Source organism: Sorex araneus, chromosome 5, assembly GCF_027595985.1.
Source record: "Sorex araneus isolate mSorAra2 chromosome 5, mSorAra2.pri, whole genome shotgun sequence".
Classification (NCBI taxonomy): domain Eukaryota; kingdom Metazoa; phylum Chordata; class Mammalia; order Eulipotyphla; family Soricidae; genus Sorex; species Sorex araneus.
The window spans coordinates 38,393,770-38,410,382 of record NC_073306.1 but is presented as its reverse complement, the minus strand read 5'-3'; the positions used below and the strand labels follow the sequence as shown (position 1 = coordinate 38,410,382).

The following is a 16,613-nucleotide window of genomic DNA, read 5'->3' as shown; positions in this document are numbered from 1 at the left end:
CCAGTGGGTGAACATCAGTCATATCCTGAGCCATGGGACGAATGAGTCTAGGCAGGCTCCTATCCCTCCTCCGTCCCCAGGCTGCCTTTTTCCCTAGGAGCCATCCAGCTGGAGACCCACATGCCTCTTCCTATCCTGTCTGTGCTCTGCCTGGACCCTGAAGTCCGAGTTTCACGGTACTCCTGGCTCTAGTTTGGATGTTGAAGGTTCTGAGTGTCAGAATTCCCCTTTGGGACTGGCTGGAATGGCAGATCTAGAGGTAAAAGGAGAAAAGAAGAGTCTGGTTTTAGTTGAGTCCTCCATGAGTGAGTGTGGTTTTACAAAATCCTCTCTATGTCTCTTCCTGAGGCTGGTTATGATTCCCCAGAAATCATAATCAAGGGAAGGACATACCATCATGAACCCCTATCCAGCCATCAGTAAAAATGTTTTCAGGGACCATATGGGTAAAAAAATTAAGTTGTTTTTTTATTTTTTGGGTGGGGGGGGAGGAAGGGAGCCTGTGGTTGATTTGCCAAAGGGTGGAGAGGAGGTTGGGGTTGACAGAGCACTGCTCAGCGCCAAGAGACTGTCAACGTGTGGGAAGTTGAACATGGCGTTACCAGAGCTTCTGAGCTTCAGAGTCAGAAATCTGGAATCAGATGTGAAATCTCCTGCTTGTTCAAGGCTGGCAATGAACTCAGTTAGGAGACCACTGCCTCCGCCTTCACAGCGTCACGGTGCCTCTGACCAAAGGTGGCTGGTTTGTGATGCCTAATATAGAATCACGGAGGAACCTGAGACAGAGAGGGGCATAATGGAAGCCAGGCACACCGGCTCATGCCAGATGCAAATGCGAAGTCTAGGAAGTACCCACAACTTGATGTCCATGTGTTCCCATGGACCAGGAATGCGTCACAACACACAGCTGCCGAAGACGGAAATGCTCAAGACTTCATTTGAGCTATGGAACCCCATCCAGGGTCCCTATTAACGTCAGTTAATTAGCTGTAGTTGGCCACAATACATGTATTCTCATGCATACTTGTTTATTAATTCCACAAGGCCCCATGGTCATGGTGTGAGACACAACTGAGCAGGAGAAAAGAAATACTAATAGTGCGTATAAGGGCTGGGAAAGGCAAGGATTGGGGAAGCCCAGGATCCAACAAGCATGGGCTGAGAAATTGGTTTTCAGCAAGGGCAGATGGCAGAGGACATGGCTGTGGGTGCTTGGCTATTAGCATCACTATTGAAACGAACCTCCAAGTGGCCCCATGCATAGTTGGCGGTAAGCAGTTGGCAGTTGGCATGGCCTCCTGCTTTGACTCTGTGCCATGACAACTATTCCCAACTGGTGCTCTCTAATGAGAATTCCTCAGTTCTCCAGGCTCAGCCGCTCTGAGGTGGGGGCAGAATGGGGCAGAAACCTCGGCAGGGACAGAGGTGGGAGGCCTGGTTGCCCCTGGTGTTCACGGGAGTCAGTCTCTCTGCACCTCTGCCCCTGGCACACTAAGGCACATGCTGCAGACCGGGACACAGAGGCTTCCTGTGTTCTTAGGACAGAGACCTTGATTTTGGGACAGGCATTCTTCCTGTTAGTCAACTTGAAAATATAAGGGTGTATTTCCTAAACACAAAACAAGTGAATAGAGCTAAAAAATTGAATTAATATTGAAAATAATAAAAATATGCAGTGTTACCAAGTAAAGGGTGCTAGGAGAGCCCGCTCAGGATGAGAGATGCGGGCTGACAATAGACTATAGACTGAACATGATTGCCATTTAATACCTCTATGGCAAACCACAACACCCAAAAAGAGAGAGAGAGCAAATGGGAATGCCCTGCCACAGAGGTGGGACAGGGTGGAGGGGATAGCATGGGGGTGTGGGAGGGATGCTGGGACCACTGGTGGTGGAAAATGGGCACTGGTGGAGGGATGGGTACTTGATTATTGCATGACTGAAACGCAAGCATGAAAGTTTGTAAGTCTGTAACTGTACGTCACATTGCTGTTGCTGTTTTAAGTAGCCCATTGTCCCTGCAGGGCTTCTTACCATCTTTGGGTCTGGGTGTCTTCATGTATCAGGGTCAGGAGTGGGAAGTCTCTAGGAAACTAGAAATTTGATAAACTTATATAAATTTCTGTTTTCAGGCTTGATGGAGTCCTTGGCCTCTGTCACACCACAGGGGCCAGTAGGTCAAATGACGTGACGGTGCAGACCCTACGCCAGTTGTGTGCTTTGTCCCTGAGCAGGATTGCAGAGAAGCTCTGCTCTCCGTCTGGAACTTCAGACCCTATCCCTGCCCCTCCGAGGGGGCCATGTACACAGTCAGACCCTGGTTTTCCAAAGATCTCGTGGACGGGATAGTAGGTTAACAGGTTCTTGGGAATTTTGAGTTTTAGTGAGACACTAAATAAGTGACTATTGAATAATGTCTCATTCATCATGGGCAAGAATTGTTTCTTTCTCATCAATGCCACACAAAACATTGAATATGACTGATTCAAGGACCAGCGTGGCAGAGCCATGGCCAGGAGAAAGACCTGGGTTCCAAGCCTGTCTCTGCTTCTTAGCTGTGTAGCCTTCGGAGGGTCATCCACCCTGCTGGGGCCATCTCCGTAACTGCAAAATGATAAGAACATGACCTTTATTAAAGATGAAACAAGATCATGCGTGGGAAGCTGTTGGCGGAGTCCCTGGTGCACAGGGCATGTGACACTAATGGCAGCTGTTATTAGGACGTGACTGGGCTGGGGTGGGTGGGGGGAGGGCGTGTCATGTTGAGGGGGTGGTGTCCTCCTTCTCATGCTCAGCTCAAGAAGGTGGGGGCAGGCAGCAGGACGGACGGTCGGTCTTCCCTGGAGGCTGAAGCTGGCCACGCGGCTCCTCTGGGTGCAGCTGACCATGTCAAGCTGTGTGGCTGCTTCCGGGGACGATGGCGTTGGGTGCTCAACGGCTTGAAGAGGGCGAGTTGTCAGGGGGTCTGGGGGACTGGAAATTCTGTCCTGGGAAGCAGGGCCGGGGCAGCTCCATGAGAAAGCAGTTTCTCATCACACTGCTGCCAGGCTGTTGTGGGCAGAGCGAGGGGCTGTGCTGTACCCAGGAGGGTGGGGAAGACCCCGTCATGCGATTGCTGGGCTCACACAGCCCAGGCTCAGCCCCCTCTCCCCTCGCCCGCTGTGCTCGTGGCTCTCCACGAGGCCCAACTCCACAACCATGTGGGTTCCGCTCTGCCCCCATGAAAACACTACCCGACCATCCTGGGGTGGGGTGGGGCTGTGCACCGAATCCCCGTAGCTGCCCTCTAGGCCCCTCGTTTTCTTTGAGCTTTTGGTCTAGACTTTACTTTCTTGGCAATGAATCGAACCCAGACTTGGCCCAGAAGGGTTTGTGAGGCTCTGGGTTCAATCTCCAGCACAATCAGAACAAAAACAAAAAACAAAACAAAACCGCCTAACGACCCCCCACCCCTCCCTCCAACAAATGACTCTTGTTTGGTGCCTGGGCCTCCCCAGCTCCAATGTGGGGGCCTTTGTCTTCTCTGGGGGTGGCGCCACGCCAGCTACAGCTTGGCTCTGGCCCTGGCTGCCAGCCAGTGAGGAAGCTCCGGCCTCCCTGTGTGTCAGGAGGTGGGACCCGCCCCCCAACACAGGGGACAGTCACCGCCCCCAGGGGGTAGCTCTGTCGGGGAGGGACGGGCTGGAGAGTCCGTCAGCCTCTTGCCACCCCATGGACTGGATGACAGGGTCAGCCCCGCCAGAATGAGCCTCTTGCCAAGACCCTAGATTTTCTCTGTGGCACTTCTGGCCCCCAGGAGCTATCAGGAGCTCTGACAGTTGGTGGGGGCTGGGGGGCAGGTAGTGGGAGAGGGAAATACATTTTTAAAGATAACCTGGAGGCAAATATAATATTTATACTTATTTATCCTCAGAGCTCACTCGCAAGGGCCCAGACATGTCTAATGAGCAGGAATTGCAAAATGGCCACGGATCCTCCTTGTCTGCCTTTGCAGGGCCTCTGAGCCGTCACAGGGACCCAGATTTTTCAACTGTGTGACTGCTGCAGGCGAAACGGCTGTAAGGAACCCCAGGACGCGCAGTGAGTGCCCGACTCCCAGAGGCCTCGAGCCACAAAACTGCCAACCCAGGAAAATGAGGCATTCCCCCGCCCCCGCAGTCAGAACACAGCATCCACATAGGAGCCCATGCGAAACGTGCATGCGTGCACCCACACGCATCCGTGGTGAGGCCCTGGCACGCTCCACAGGGCTTCCCTCACAGGCCTGCAGGCCTCCGTGTTCGAACCCCTAATTCTGCCCCATGCAGGGCTTATGCCACATCTGGACAGGCTCAGGGCCTGTCTGGTTGAGGGCTCATCCCTGTTCTGCTCACTCTGAGTCCCAGTGCCCGGGACAGTGTCTGGAGGCCTTTGTCTAAGGATTCCTGAGACCTGAGGCCAGCACGATCTGCTGTGGGATGCGAGTGACAGGTGGGTTATATATAATCCGGTTCACTCAAGCATTTCACAGCGTGATTCCCATTTCTACAAACACACAAACATGCACTATTCATGCACACAGAAAACTGATGATATTTCACACACACACACACACACATACATACACACACACACACACACACACACACACACACACACGCACGCACATATTCAGAGATGGCATAGCCGGATCTGATATTCGTTTGTAGAGTCTGGCGACAGGTGTGTGGGTTTAGAGGTCCCAGGTGGGTCTGCTGTAAATTACTCTCAGGTCATCAGGGGTCTTTCTGGAGCACTTGATAGAGCTGTGATGTCTGTGTCACCCTGTGAGCCCCTGTGAGCTCTGTCTCCTCAGTTTTTAACTGAGCACCTGCTGTGTAATCAAGTCTTGCACATAGCAGTTAAAGGAAGGGGAATGAAGGCTTGGTACTTCCCTTCTGTGGTGTCTCTGCTCTGGGTTGCTTGGTAGTCACATCTTCTCTCGGCACCAGGAGAGCACCTTGAGTGCTAACAGTAGGGGATGTCCAGGCTAGGTCTCAAAGGTTCCAGTTTCTGGTATAGCCCTGACCGCCACTGCATTTTATTTATTTATTTATTTATTTATTTATTTATTTATTTATTTTTTGCTTTTTGTGTCACACCCAGCGATGCTCAGGGGTTACTCCTGGCTTTGCACTCAGGAATTACTCCTGGCGGTGCTTCGGGGACCATATGGGATGCCGGGGATCGAACCCAGGTCGGCCGCGTGCAAGGCAAACGCCCTACCTGCTGTGCTATCGCTCCGGCCCCCGACACTGCATTTGAAACTCACTGCATTTGCTCCCCTGGGATGCTGCAGCCTGTGTGTGGGACCAGCCTCCCTGCTTCCCGGGAGCTTCATCGAGCATCAATTCCCTCCTCCTGTGGGTGGATCGTGGCTAGCTGGACTTGCTGGTGGCCGGGTAGGGCTGTGGTTTAGAGAGCTTGGGTTTCCATCATGCTGCATCTTAATGTCACCTGGCCTGAAAAATACCTGCACAGAAGGAACTGTGTTGCCTTAAAGCCAGGACGGAGTCTTCCTGTATCCCTGTTGCACTGGGCCAGTCTCACCAGTTCTTGCTACAGGTCAAGAGGGGAGGTGCATAGGACCCATCCCTGACCGCTCAAGGAGCAGTGGGTCCAGGTCTCGCCCCTGAGCCTCTCATTTCTACCACAATGCTTGCTCTGGCTTCTAGGAGGCTGGATGCCCGTTCCCCTCACGTCCACAGGAAAAGAAAGAAGAGCAATTTCCTCGATGCTAACGACATAATTTTAACCAACCAGGAGTTTCTTCCACAAACAGCTGGTTTTGCCGGCTAATTGCTATTTAAAAGAATGACTTCTGGCTGCTTCTAGCTAGCGGCTCCCAAATCGCAAACTAGTTTTTCTTTATTGAGTGATTTTGCAACACCCTCCCCAATCCACGATAGAGATAATTGGCTTAGAAGCCTGAGGACCAGGGTACCTCCTATTCTTCACACCTGAGGTACTTCCAGGTACCCCCACGAAGGATTATATAAACAACAATAATAGCAGTAGCTGCCGAAACAGATGACACAGTCGCATTCTGAATGTCCCTGTGGACTGTCGCCCCCTGTTCCCTGAAAACGCTTTTGGTGTGTCTTCCTCAGGATGGAGGCCACACCTGACACCCAGACTCTGCTTTGCGATGAGGCACCCATCCCACTAGGTCCCAGAGACGTGGCTGGTCCTCTCCCAGCGGGTCCCTCCCAGCGGCTGCTCTACCCTGAGGCCACCTGACTCGCTCTGGAGCGCCAATTGTCTGGCGGCGGGCTGCCGACGGTGCCAAGGACCCCTGGCCTCAGTTCTTCCCAGAAGTCAATTTCAAGCCCCAGATTAGCCTTTGTTGAGGCTGCGTCACAGCTCAAAGCTCCCCCTGTTCAATTCTGCTCTTCTGCTTCCCAGAGAGGTGCAGGGTCCCTTATAAATTCTCTCCAGGCTCATTTCCAAGCAGAGTCTGTCTACCGTCAGCCACTTTGGTCCTTTTCTGACAATTCTCTGCCTCTGCTTCTGTTATTTGGGTGAACGTTGGAGAACTTGTTGCATTCTGGTGCAGTCTGGCACAGCCTGGGCTGATGTGGGAAAACTGGGATGCAGGGGTAAGCAAGAGGCTCTTACCTGTGGTAAGAGGCTGGGGAGACGCCGGAAGGGCTGAGCCTATGCTGTGCATGTAGGGGGTTCAGATTTGGTCCCTATTGCCCCATGGTTTTCCTGAGAACCACCAGGTGTGACTCCCCCCCCAAACACTGAGCTGGGTGTTGCTCCCGAGCACTGCTGGGTGTGCTCCCCCACCCCCACCACTGTATGACAGGATCTCAGGTGCTCTTGCCTGGGTCTCACTGGGCTCACTGGGTTTCCGTCTAGCCCACAACTTCCACAGAGCTCTGGACAGTAGGCAGTGCACGGCCAGGGTTGCAGAGAAGCACTGTGAGTCCTCCTGAGGGGTGGGGGGAGGGCGGTTCTGTCTTTGCTGTCAGCACACAGGAACCTCCTCTGTGTGGCTGTGCTCAGGAGAGACTCCTGTGTGCGCCAGGAAGGGAGGGAGCTGGATGGCCGGACCCTTTGGCACTGCCAGCCTTTCCCTTCCCTTCCCGCAGGGCCCTGGGCTGCAGAGAGCGTGAGAAACCCTGCTGTGTGTCTCTGCTTGCAGTCACATCTCCTTTGCAGTCTCCGCTCTGCACGCTTGAGAGTCCAGCCTGCAGGCTGCGTGTGCAGGCCCTTCTGCCATCTGCCACTGGTGAATGCGGTGAGTGTGTGGCATGCTCAGGAGCCTGGGGGGTGGGGAACCCGGCCCCGGCCCTTCCTGCACTGCCTGCATCTCTGGCGAGGCTGCGTGCTCCGGTGCTTTGGCTCCAGGTCTGCTGGGTGACAGGCCGAGGGCCATCAACTCCAGAGAACCACCTCCTCCCCTCCTCCTCCTCCTCCTCCCTCTTGAGTCCTGTAGTCCCACATGGCTTCCTCCTCACCCCTCTGCACCTCTCTGGCTGGGTTTCAGCTTCTCTGCCCCCTGCGGATCCTAGTCCTTGAAATTTCTTGCTACAGATTCTTTTGTTTTTGCCGGGGTCTGTGAGGGGTGTGTGTGTGTGTGTGTGTGTGTGTGTGTGTGTGTGTGTGTGTGTGTGTGTGTGTGTGTGTGTGTGTGAGTGTATGCTGAGGACTTTTAAGTGGTTCTCAGGGGATCCCAGAGCTATTCTACTAATGGAGCCAGCAGTTCAGTGCCAGTCCCTAAGAATGTGGGGTTGGTCAGACCCAAGTACTAGAGACCACCAGAGCCACCCCAGTGGTGTTTGGGCACCTCCTGGCAATGTCTGGGAACCCTTGTGATGCCAGAGATTGGATCCAAGTTGATCTAACTCCTAACTGCTATCATTACTTCCTGCCCCCCATATTAGAAATTCTTGAGGCAGATTCTGTTTTCCTGGTTAGGTTGTGACTCATGCTTTTATATTTATTTATTAATTTATATTTTTTTGCAGTTCTGATTGCATTGGGGTCTGGTTTTAAAAGGGGAAGTTTTCTGGAACACCCCCTTCTAGCCCAGGATTCCAACCAGAAGGTCCTTTTAGGGATTTGGGGAGACTTCCTGTCTGCACCTTATTTTTTTTTCCCTTTTTGGGTCACACCCGGCGATGCACAGAGGTTACTCCTGGCTCTGCACTCAGGAATTACTCCTGGCAGTGCTGGGGGAACCATATGGGATGCTGGGAATCGAACCTGGGTTGGCCGTGTGCAAAGCAAACGCCCTACCCGCTGTGCTATTGCTCTGGCCCCTGCACCTTCTTGAGTGTTTGAGCCATTCAGAGTTTAAAGCGGGGGCGGGGGGGACAGCAGAGGGGGGGCTGTTACTCTGAAGCTGTACGTGCTGCCGGTACGTACAGCCAAGTAGCTCCACGCAGACGCTGCAGCTTTAATCCTATTATAATAGCAGGAAGACTGTGCAGTCGAACAGTTCGGAGAAGCATTGCCTCAGAAATGAATTGGGAGCTTTTCCACTCTAGGACTCCTCAGAACTTTTTAGACGCTGGGCTCCTTTGTGAGCCTGCAGGAGGGGAAGTGGTTTGCAGAGTTTCCTGAGCTCATTTAACCTCAGGTCCCTCTTTCCCGCACTGTCTCAGGGAGACACGCCCAGGTGACCCACTCTGGAGAACTTTCTCCACAGCTCTGCGTGGGTGTGGGTGTCCCGTTGATCTGTGTGCTGGATGGGGCCAGTGCTGTGTTCAGGGGGAGAATATTGTCCCGTGTGAGGACAGGAGAGAACCACCCATTTGGGGGCAAGTCCTCATGCCCTGTACTTCATGAACTGAACCCATTTCTTTTGGTGGGGGGGTTTGCTCCTTAGCAGTGCTCAGGGGGCCCAGGGCCACTCCTGGTGAAACTCTGCTAAGGGGGCTAGATGGCTCAAGGGCCCAAGGATCTTGTTGGGTGTTCAGGGCCTGCAGTGCTTGGGACCACCAGAACCACCCTGGTGGTGCTTCGGGGGCTCCAAGACCACGCGGGGCGGGGCAGGTGGAGGATCAAATGGCTGCGTGATGTTAGGGATAGAATCTTGGTGTGCCCCTGGCCTCCGATCTCTCCTTGGCTCCTAACAGTTTTTATTTCCTTCATGTTTCCTCTTGTGTATTTTTTCCACCCCCCAGCCCCGTTGGAGAGATTCTGCACATCCTCCAGCTAAGATCTGGGAGTGTAGTAGGACTTCTGGAAGGACTGGAGGGATAGTCTCTGGACTGCGCTCAGCTGGTGCTGCCCAGTGTGTGCATCAGCACTGAGTGTGAGGAGGGTGTTGGAACCTGCGTCCAGTTGTGGAGGGTCCCATAGTCCCCTCCCAAAGGTGCTGGGCGACCGACCACCGGAGCCTCTGGCAGGCTCTTGGATGGGGGAAAGCCCATGACAGCCCAGCTCCCCTCACACCTCTCTTTCTCGGGGGACCAGAGCTGCTCCCCAGCCCTGCCAACGCATGAGTCCCCAGCTTGCTGGTGCTTCCCTGCCTGGCCCAGTCTCTGCAGTCTGCCTGGTTCCTCTCCTGGATGACTCTATGCCTGCACTCCAGTTGGCCCAGTCGAGATGAACCAACAGTCGAGCTCCCGTTCACCAGATCCCTTCATCTAGATTCTGCGTTTGCTGCTGCTTCACGTGAATACCTTGGGCCTGGAAATGCCGGGGGGCGGGGGGGGGTCACCTGCTACCAGTTCTGGCTCATGGTCCTACTTCTCAGTTGTCCTAAATGGCTTTTTCTTTTACTGGTGGGGGAGCCACACCTCGCGATGCTCAGGGCCTACTCGTGGCTCTGTGCTCAGGTATTACTCCTGGCAGGCTCAGGGGGAAACATATAGAGTGCTGGGGATTAAACGTGGGTTGGCTGCCTTCAAGGCAAGTACCTACCCGCTGTACTATCTTTCTGCTCCCCTAAAAGACTTTCTCGTATTTCAAATCAAATTTTGAACAAGAATCCAATCAAAGTATATGTTTTGCATTTGTAATAGTCTCAGCTGTACAGACATTTTTTGTGTTGTGGATTTTGTGGAGTGGAGGCCAGTTATCTTGGAGGAGAGTGTGGATACTAAACTCCTCGTTGTTTTCTCCTGGTGCCATTTAGCTTGCACCTCCTCCCCCCGTTTATCCTGTAAACCAGAGGTTACTCTGAGATGCTTAATTAGAGACAAATTACTGTTCCCAAGAATATGTCCCAGGGGCTATGCTCTCATGTTGGAATACATTAGAAACACAAAGTAGTTTCTTGAAACTTTCTTGAAATGCACTTTGAAAGAATAAAATAAAATGGAAAGAACAAAATAAACTTTATTTGTTCTTGGGTCATACTCAAGGTTTACTTCTGAGCTCTGCACTCAGGTGACCTCTTCTGGTGGGGCTTGGGGGACCCTATGGGGTGCTGCGTGCAAGGCAAGTGCCTTACCCACCATGCTCTTACGCTCACACCAGCTTTATTTTCATGATTTTGGTTTGGGGGCCACACTTGGTGGTGTTCGGGGGGATACTCCAGGCCGGGTGCTCCCGGTGGTGCTGAGGAGGCCATGCAGTGCTGGGAAATGAACCCGGTCTCCTGAATGTAAAAGCATGCGCTCAGCCCTTTGAAACACCGTCTGGCCCCAAGAGTGAAATAAACTTTAATATACAATATGATATGCAAGTTCTGGCAGAACTCTCTCATCGGGACTCAAAACAGCAATTTTGAGGGGAGGAGATTGAAATTCTTATTTATAGAGGAACTGAGGCTAAGAGGTAGAGAGCGAAGCAAACCTTTATTAAGCAGCTCTCAGGGGCCCTGCTGGCCCAGACATTCTCCATCCTCCTTGATTTCTGCTTCACGCAGGGAGTTCTGGAAGGGAGGTCACATGCCCAGGGTCTGAGTCAATTAAACGCCAGGGCTCACATCAAACTTAAATCTTACTCTGGTGCTGAGTGTGTTCTGCTCTACCCCGCTGCTACCCCCAGGATTCTGCGCATCCAGTAGCTAAACTTCGGCTCTTTAACTTCAACCTGATCTCAGCTTATGTTGGAGTCACGCCCCAATAAAGTAATAAATCCAGGTTCAATCTCTGGCACCATTTATGTCCCCTGAGCACCTCCAGGAGTGATGCCTGAGCACAGAGTCCAGAGTAAGCTCTGAGCATCAGTGAGTGTGACTCCTAAACAAAAACAACCCCAACATGGAAGCCAAAATGTCTGTAATACACCTAACCTAGTAAACATCAGAGCTCCACCTTGCCCACCTCAAATGCTCGGAAGACGTATGTTAGTCGGGGCAAAACCATGGATCACAAAGCCTCTTCACACGCCAACTTGTTGGTTCTCGGTGTCAGTGATTGAACACAGCACTGGAAGTCCACACAGAGCGGCGTGTGCATCTGTGCCTTTCATGCGCACGGCTGAAAGTAAGCTGGGCCTGAGGAACGTTTGACACTTTGAACGAAGATCAATGCTGGATGATGGTGTGGCTTCCGTGACAGCGCCATCAATTTCTCTCTCCTTGCGTGTGGCGGAGGACAGCTGGCAGAAGGCACCATGGAGGAAGGAAGGGTGTTGACCCTCAGGACTGTGGGGAGGGGGGAGCTGAGGTTCAGGGAGAAGTGGGATGAGTGAGCAGGCCACGCCCAGGCATCTGACAGAGACTTGGGAGGAGAAATGACTTTGGGGACAGGATGACTTGCCTTGGCTTGTGCAAGATGCGGCAGCATGACACCACCCCTCAGGGCCCTCAGACAAAGCCTCAAGTCTGGGGCTCGAGTCCCCAAATGTATTCCTGTGATGCTTCCTGCCTCCTTATATGTATTGCATTCATACCCCTCTGTGCTGGCCCTGACCTCAAGCCTATCCATCAAGGCCCAGCTCCTAAGATCCCTATTTCTACTAGAAAGTAGCCTTCTTTGCATTGGCCCCCGAGTTCCTCCTCTGGGCCTCTGCTACCACCTTATCACAACACCATGTGTCTCAGGACTGGGGCCGGGCAAGTCACTCTGGTTTGAGTCTGGGTGCGATTCTGTGAGTTCCCCATCAAAGCTCTGCATTTCTTCTTTCATGAAACTTTTTTTTTTTTTGCTTTTTGGGTCACACCCGGTGATGCACAGGGGTTACTTCTGGCTTTGCACTCAGGAATTACTCCTGGCGGTGCTCAGGGGACCATATAGGATGCTGGGAATCGAACCTGGGTTGGCCGTGTGCAAGGCAAACACCCTACCCTCTGTGCTATAGCTCCAGCCCCTTTCTCATGAAACTTGGGAATAATAATGACCCCAACTTTATAGGGTGCTTGTGTGACTCCATCACTGATTCTGTGACGGGCTTGGCAGGGTGAACACTGTTCCTCTGTTCCCCACTTTGTGATCAGTGATGGGATTTGTTAAATGCTCCCCGGACCAAATGGCCGATGGGACACTGAGCAGGTGTGTGTTGGGGACAATCCTTTTTGTCAGTTGGTTTCTCTCCCCGAATACTCCCATGGATGCACCAGACGTGGGGCTCGCAACAATTTGGCTTTTCTTAGCACCCCTGAGTGTGGGACAGGCTGGGCTGGGCCCACAGCCAGCAATGAAGCGCTCGCTAATAATATCATTATATGCTGAATAATTATCTGCCATTTAAATATTCATCTGTTGTTGGGGGCAAGGCCTTTTATCAGCGTCTGAGGATGCTTCAGCAGCGGGAGGAGATGGATGTCAGCATGGCTGACTTTGCTGTGAAGGGCGACCTGGGGTCCAGAGAGAGCTGCTGGAGTGGCCGGTCGACAGTCAGCTAATATATAACCGCAATATCCTCACGTGATAAACGGCCAGTCCATAAATGCTGCCTATGAGCAAGCCCAAGACAATATTGGAAGCATTCATTTCATTTGACTAATGCTTATCTATTTTTTATTCTGTTCCATCTTTAAGGAAGTCCCCTCTTTCTTCCCTACACAGGGAGGTGGGGTCCTAGAGCTGCGGATGGCATGGAGCAGAGGGGGTGGGGGGATTACCTGCTCTGTCCTTGCTCCCGGGCCCTTGGGACGGTGCAGGGAGCTGGTCCCAGGCCTGGGAGCTCTTCCTTATGGAGTCGTGTCAATGGCTCCATGCAGGAAGTCCTTGGGCTCTCTGTTGGGATGGGGCAGAGTGGCATGAGCACCTTGGGCTTCACCAGGTGGGCCGAAGCTGCTGTGGCCCCCCAGTTAGAGATGAGACTCGAGAGAAGGTGTTGCAGGGGGGAGGTCCAGCAGGCAGGGTCTGTTATCATGAAACAGCTCCCTCGGGTTGCTGAATAAGCGAGTGAGAGGGGAGGAAGAGAGGGGCCCAGCCTGAGCAGAGGGAAGAGGAGGAGGGAGGGAAGAGAAAAGAAGAGTGAGGGATGAAGGGGTGGAAGGGGCATGAGACTTGAGCTGGTTAACTAGCTCTCGCTGGAGGGAGGCTGCCGGGTTCTGGAATCAGTCTGGACCTGAGTTCCGACTTCGTGTCTGACTGTGTGACCTTGAGTCAGGGCTACCGTCTCCGAGAATCGCTTTCCCCTTTGTACAACGGGCAAAATAACTATACTTCTCTTATGTTTTAGTCAGCGATTCCTACACAGATTCTAACCAATTGCCACACACTGTGATTTTCAGTAGTGTGTGTGTTTCGGTTCTGTGGGTCTGAGGCTCAGGTGTGGTGCAGTTGGGTCCTCTCTGGAGTCTCCGAAGTACAGTCAAGGTGCCAAGGTGCTGTGTCCTCCTCCGGTGGCTTGGCAGGGGATGGAGCTCCATGCACACTCCCTTTGGCCATTGGCCCAGTTCACTCTTTGCTGGACTAGACCCGCAGGCCCTGGCCTCTAGCTGGTGGTGTGCTGGCGGTGACCTTCTGCTCAGCTGGGTCCCATGGTTCCTCACTGCTGGGGCTCTTCACCAGGGGCCCTGAGGTGTAAGGAGAGCCTGAGTCCAGCTTGTTCAGATGGAACCTGGAAAGTCACCGGTGCCATTGCATGTTGGTTAGAAAAAAGCTCCTCGTCTGGTCCACACTCGTGGGAAGGGATGGTTCGAGGGTGTGGACACCAGCGGGTGGGGATCTCCTACGTGTCTGTCCACCCACTGCCCCTCACCGTGACGGTCAGCGCCTACTCCATGCCACTTAGACACTGTCCTAAGTGCTCTTCACCAACCAGCTTGTTCAGTTTTCAGCCGCAGCCCAGCGAGGGCTGTAATTATCACCTCTGCCCTGGGGAAGAAGTGGCGATATGGCACATTGGCTGCAGCAGTATGGTGGTGGCAGGTGAATTCGGCACCTACATCGCATACTCACGCCCCAGCTCAGATACTCAGGTGCAGTCTCACGGGGCTGCTGGCACAGACGATCCGTATAAGCGGCTGAGTGCAGGTGTGGGGCTGTCACACCCCCATGTGGAAGCCACGACACTTTCTGTTGCCACCCAGAGCTCTGGAGAGCAAGGCGGGGAGAGGGAGGGAGAAGCCGGCCAGTGGGTGATCCTGCCCTTCCCGAACACCCCAGCCCCAACCCGCTCACGTCTGAGTCCTCAGCTTACAGGGTATTATTTCCTGTGGTTGCTATAACTAGTGGCTGTCAGCTCAATGGCTTTAAAAAACAAACAAGCTATTGCCTTCGCGTTGGGGAGGGGAGGTCAGAAGTCTTGAGTGTCTCTGGGCGGAAGCCATGGTGTTGGCAGGGCGGTGCATCCTGCCAGAGGATTAAGAGGCAAACTAGCATGACTTTTCCCTTTTTATTTTCTTTTTTTTCTTTTTTGGGAATGCACAGGGGTTACTCCTGGCTCTTTACTCAGGAATCACCCCTGTCGGTGCTCAGGGGACCATATGGGATGCTGGGATTCGAACCTGGGTCGGCCGCGTGCAAGGCAAACGCCCTACCTGCTGTGCTATTCCTCCAGCCCCCTCTTTTTCTTTTCTTGTTTTTGAGCCACCCCAGCTGGCGCTGGGGGTGTCTCCTTGGCGGGTGCTGGGTCTCGAACCCGCTGAGTTATCATCTCCCGGGCTCAAGAGGCAGCTTTGGCTCCGATGTGGCTTATGCCTTCCCCACTTAAAAACACCTTAATGTGTTCTTACAGCAGATATATAGAACCGGCATGGATGATGGACAACACGGAGACAGGCACGCGTAGGGAGGACAGCTGCGGCATGGAGAGTGACAGAATGGAGGCTGTGGTGACAGTGGCACTGCACCTGCCCGGGAGCTGCCGTCAAAGTACTCGGACTCGTATCCGGACCTCAGCACTGACGTGCTCCGGGAAAATGGAGCAGGGCTATTTATAATGGTGATAAAGCCAAACTGTTGAAACTGTTCACAGAGCCATTTGACTCGCATTCGTGTTCTATGTCTCGGCAGTTGTATTAAAAATAAAATGAAATAAAAATAAAAATAAAATGACATGCAAATGGAAATGGAAAGATGTCCATCGCCTGATTTCTGTCCCTTACGTTTTATGTGCAGTCCCCTACATAGGTGGATGTGGGTCCTCTGGGGGAAAATACCTGGCATGCAAAACTACCAATGAGAGGAAGAGGTTTCTGTTTTTTGACAATGAAAGGTTTGTCATCATAGAGGGACTGGACTCAGGGACTCACGTTCATTAAGCACGTGTCCTGCCACTGTGCTCTCTCCCTGGGCCCATCAGAGTGGGTACCCCACCAGGTACTCTCCATGTGCATTGGTTGTACTAGTGGCGCGTCTTTGGGGATAATTGTTACTTGTTTCGCCTGGAGATCTTGCAGCTTGGCATCCCCAACGAGGTTAATCAGGTAGTGCTTGCTCAACTTCTGTAAAGCACTTGAGGTTCAGTTCTGATGTCCTGAACAGTTTTCTTTTTAATTTTAATTTTTTTTTTATTTATACCAGATCCAGGACGAAAACCTGTTCAGTGAACTTGGAAGAGCTGATTTATGTTATTGCCCTTGCCCCAGGATGGGGCATGTAAGGGTGAAGTTTATTTGCCCCTCCAATAGAGGGTGCCATCTTCCGCAGCCAGTTGAGAGAGTAATGCTTCAGATATTGCCTTTCTCATTTTCTAATGGCCACTGACTTTCTTTGGCTAGTGACCCCTTCGTCCATCTTCAGGGTCAGCCATGGCCAGCCATCTATCTCCCACATGCCACTTTGACAAGAATCCTTCTGCTTCTTGCTCCCTCTTTTAAGGACCTCTGCGATTGATTATACCCGGCCTACCCAGATAATCCAAGATTATCCCTCCTTGAAAGGCAGCTGATTAGCAAACTTCATTCCATCTGCAACCTAGATTTGCATAACATAGCATGGTTGAAGTTTGGGGGATTAGGACTTTGTTAGGGTTTGAATGTTTTGCATCCCGCCCCCCCTCCCCATTCATTTGTTGAAACACTACCTTCCAGGGTAATGGTATTTGGAAGTGCCACCTTTGGGAGGTGATTAGGGTTAGGGGGATCATGTGTGGGGAGCCCCCAGGAACAGGATTAGCAGGTTTATAAAAGAGAACCTGACCTCCCCCCTCCCTGCAGGGGGGGAACACAGCGGGGAGCCGGTCATCTATAGACCAGGAGGTGGGCTCCCAACAGACACCCAACTGGCTGGTGCCATGTTGGGCTTCCCAGCCTGCACAAGAGCAAGAGGGACCTTTCTTGAAGCCAGTGGG

The 16,613-nt window shown here is 52.7% G+C and overlaps 1 protein-coding gene across 1 annotated transcript in view; it reads left to right on the top strand.

Moving 5' to 3' along the window:
• LOC129404867 (basic proline-rich protein-like) overlaps positions 1–15,384 on the top strand; it is a 117,162-nt gene extending 101,778 nt beyond the window's left edge. The window contains exons 3-5 of the mRNA XM_055138442.1: positions 3,997–4,082; positions 7,118–7,266; positions 15,057–15,384. Coding sequence (XP_054994417.1) covers positions 3,997–4,082; positions 7,118–7,266; positions 15,057–15,110 — 289 coding nt within the window. The 3' untranslated portion in view covers positions 15,111–15,384. The remainder of the gene's footprint in view (positions 1–3,996; positions 4,083–7,117; positions 7,267–15,056) is intronic.
• The last annotated feature ends 1,229 nt before the right edge of the window (positions 15,385–16,613 follow it).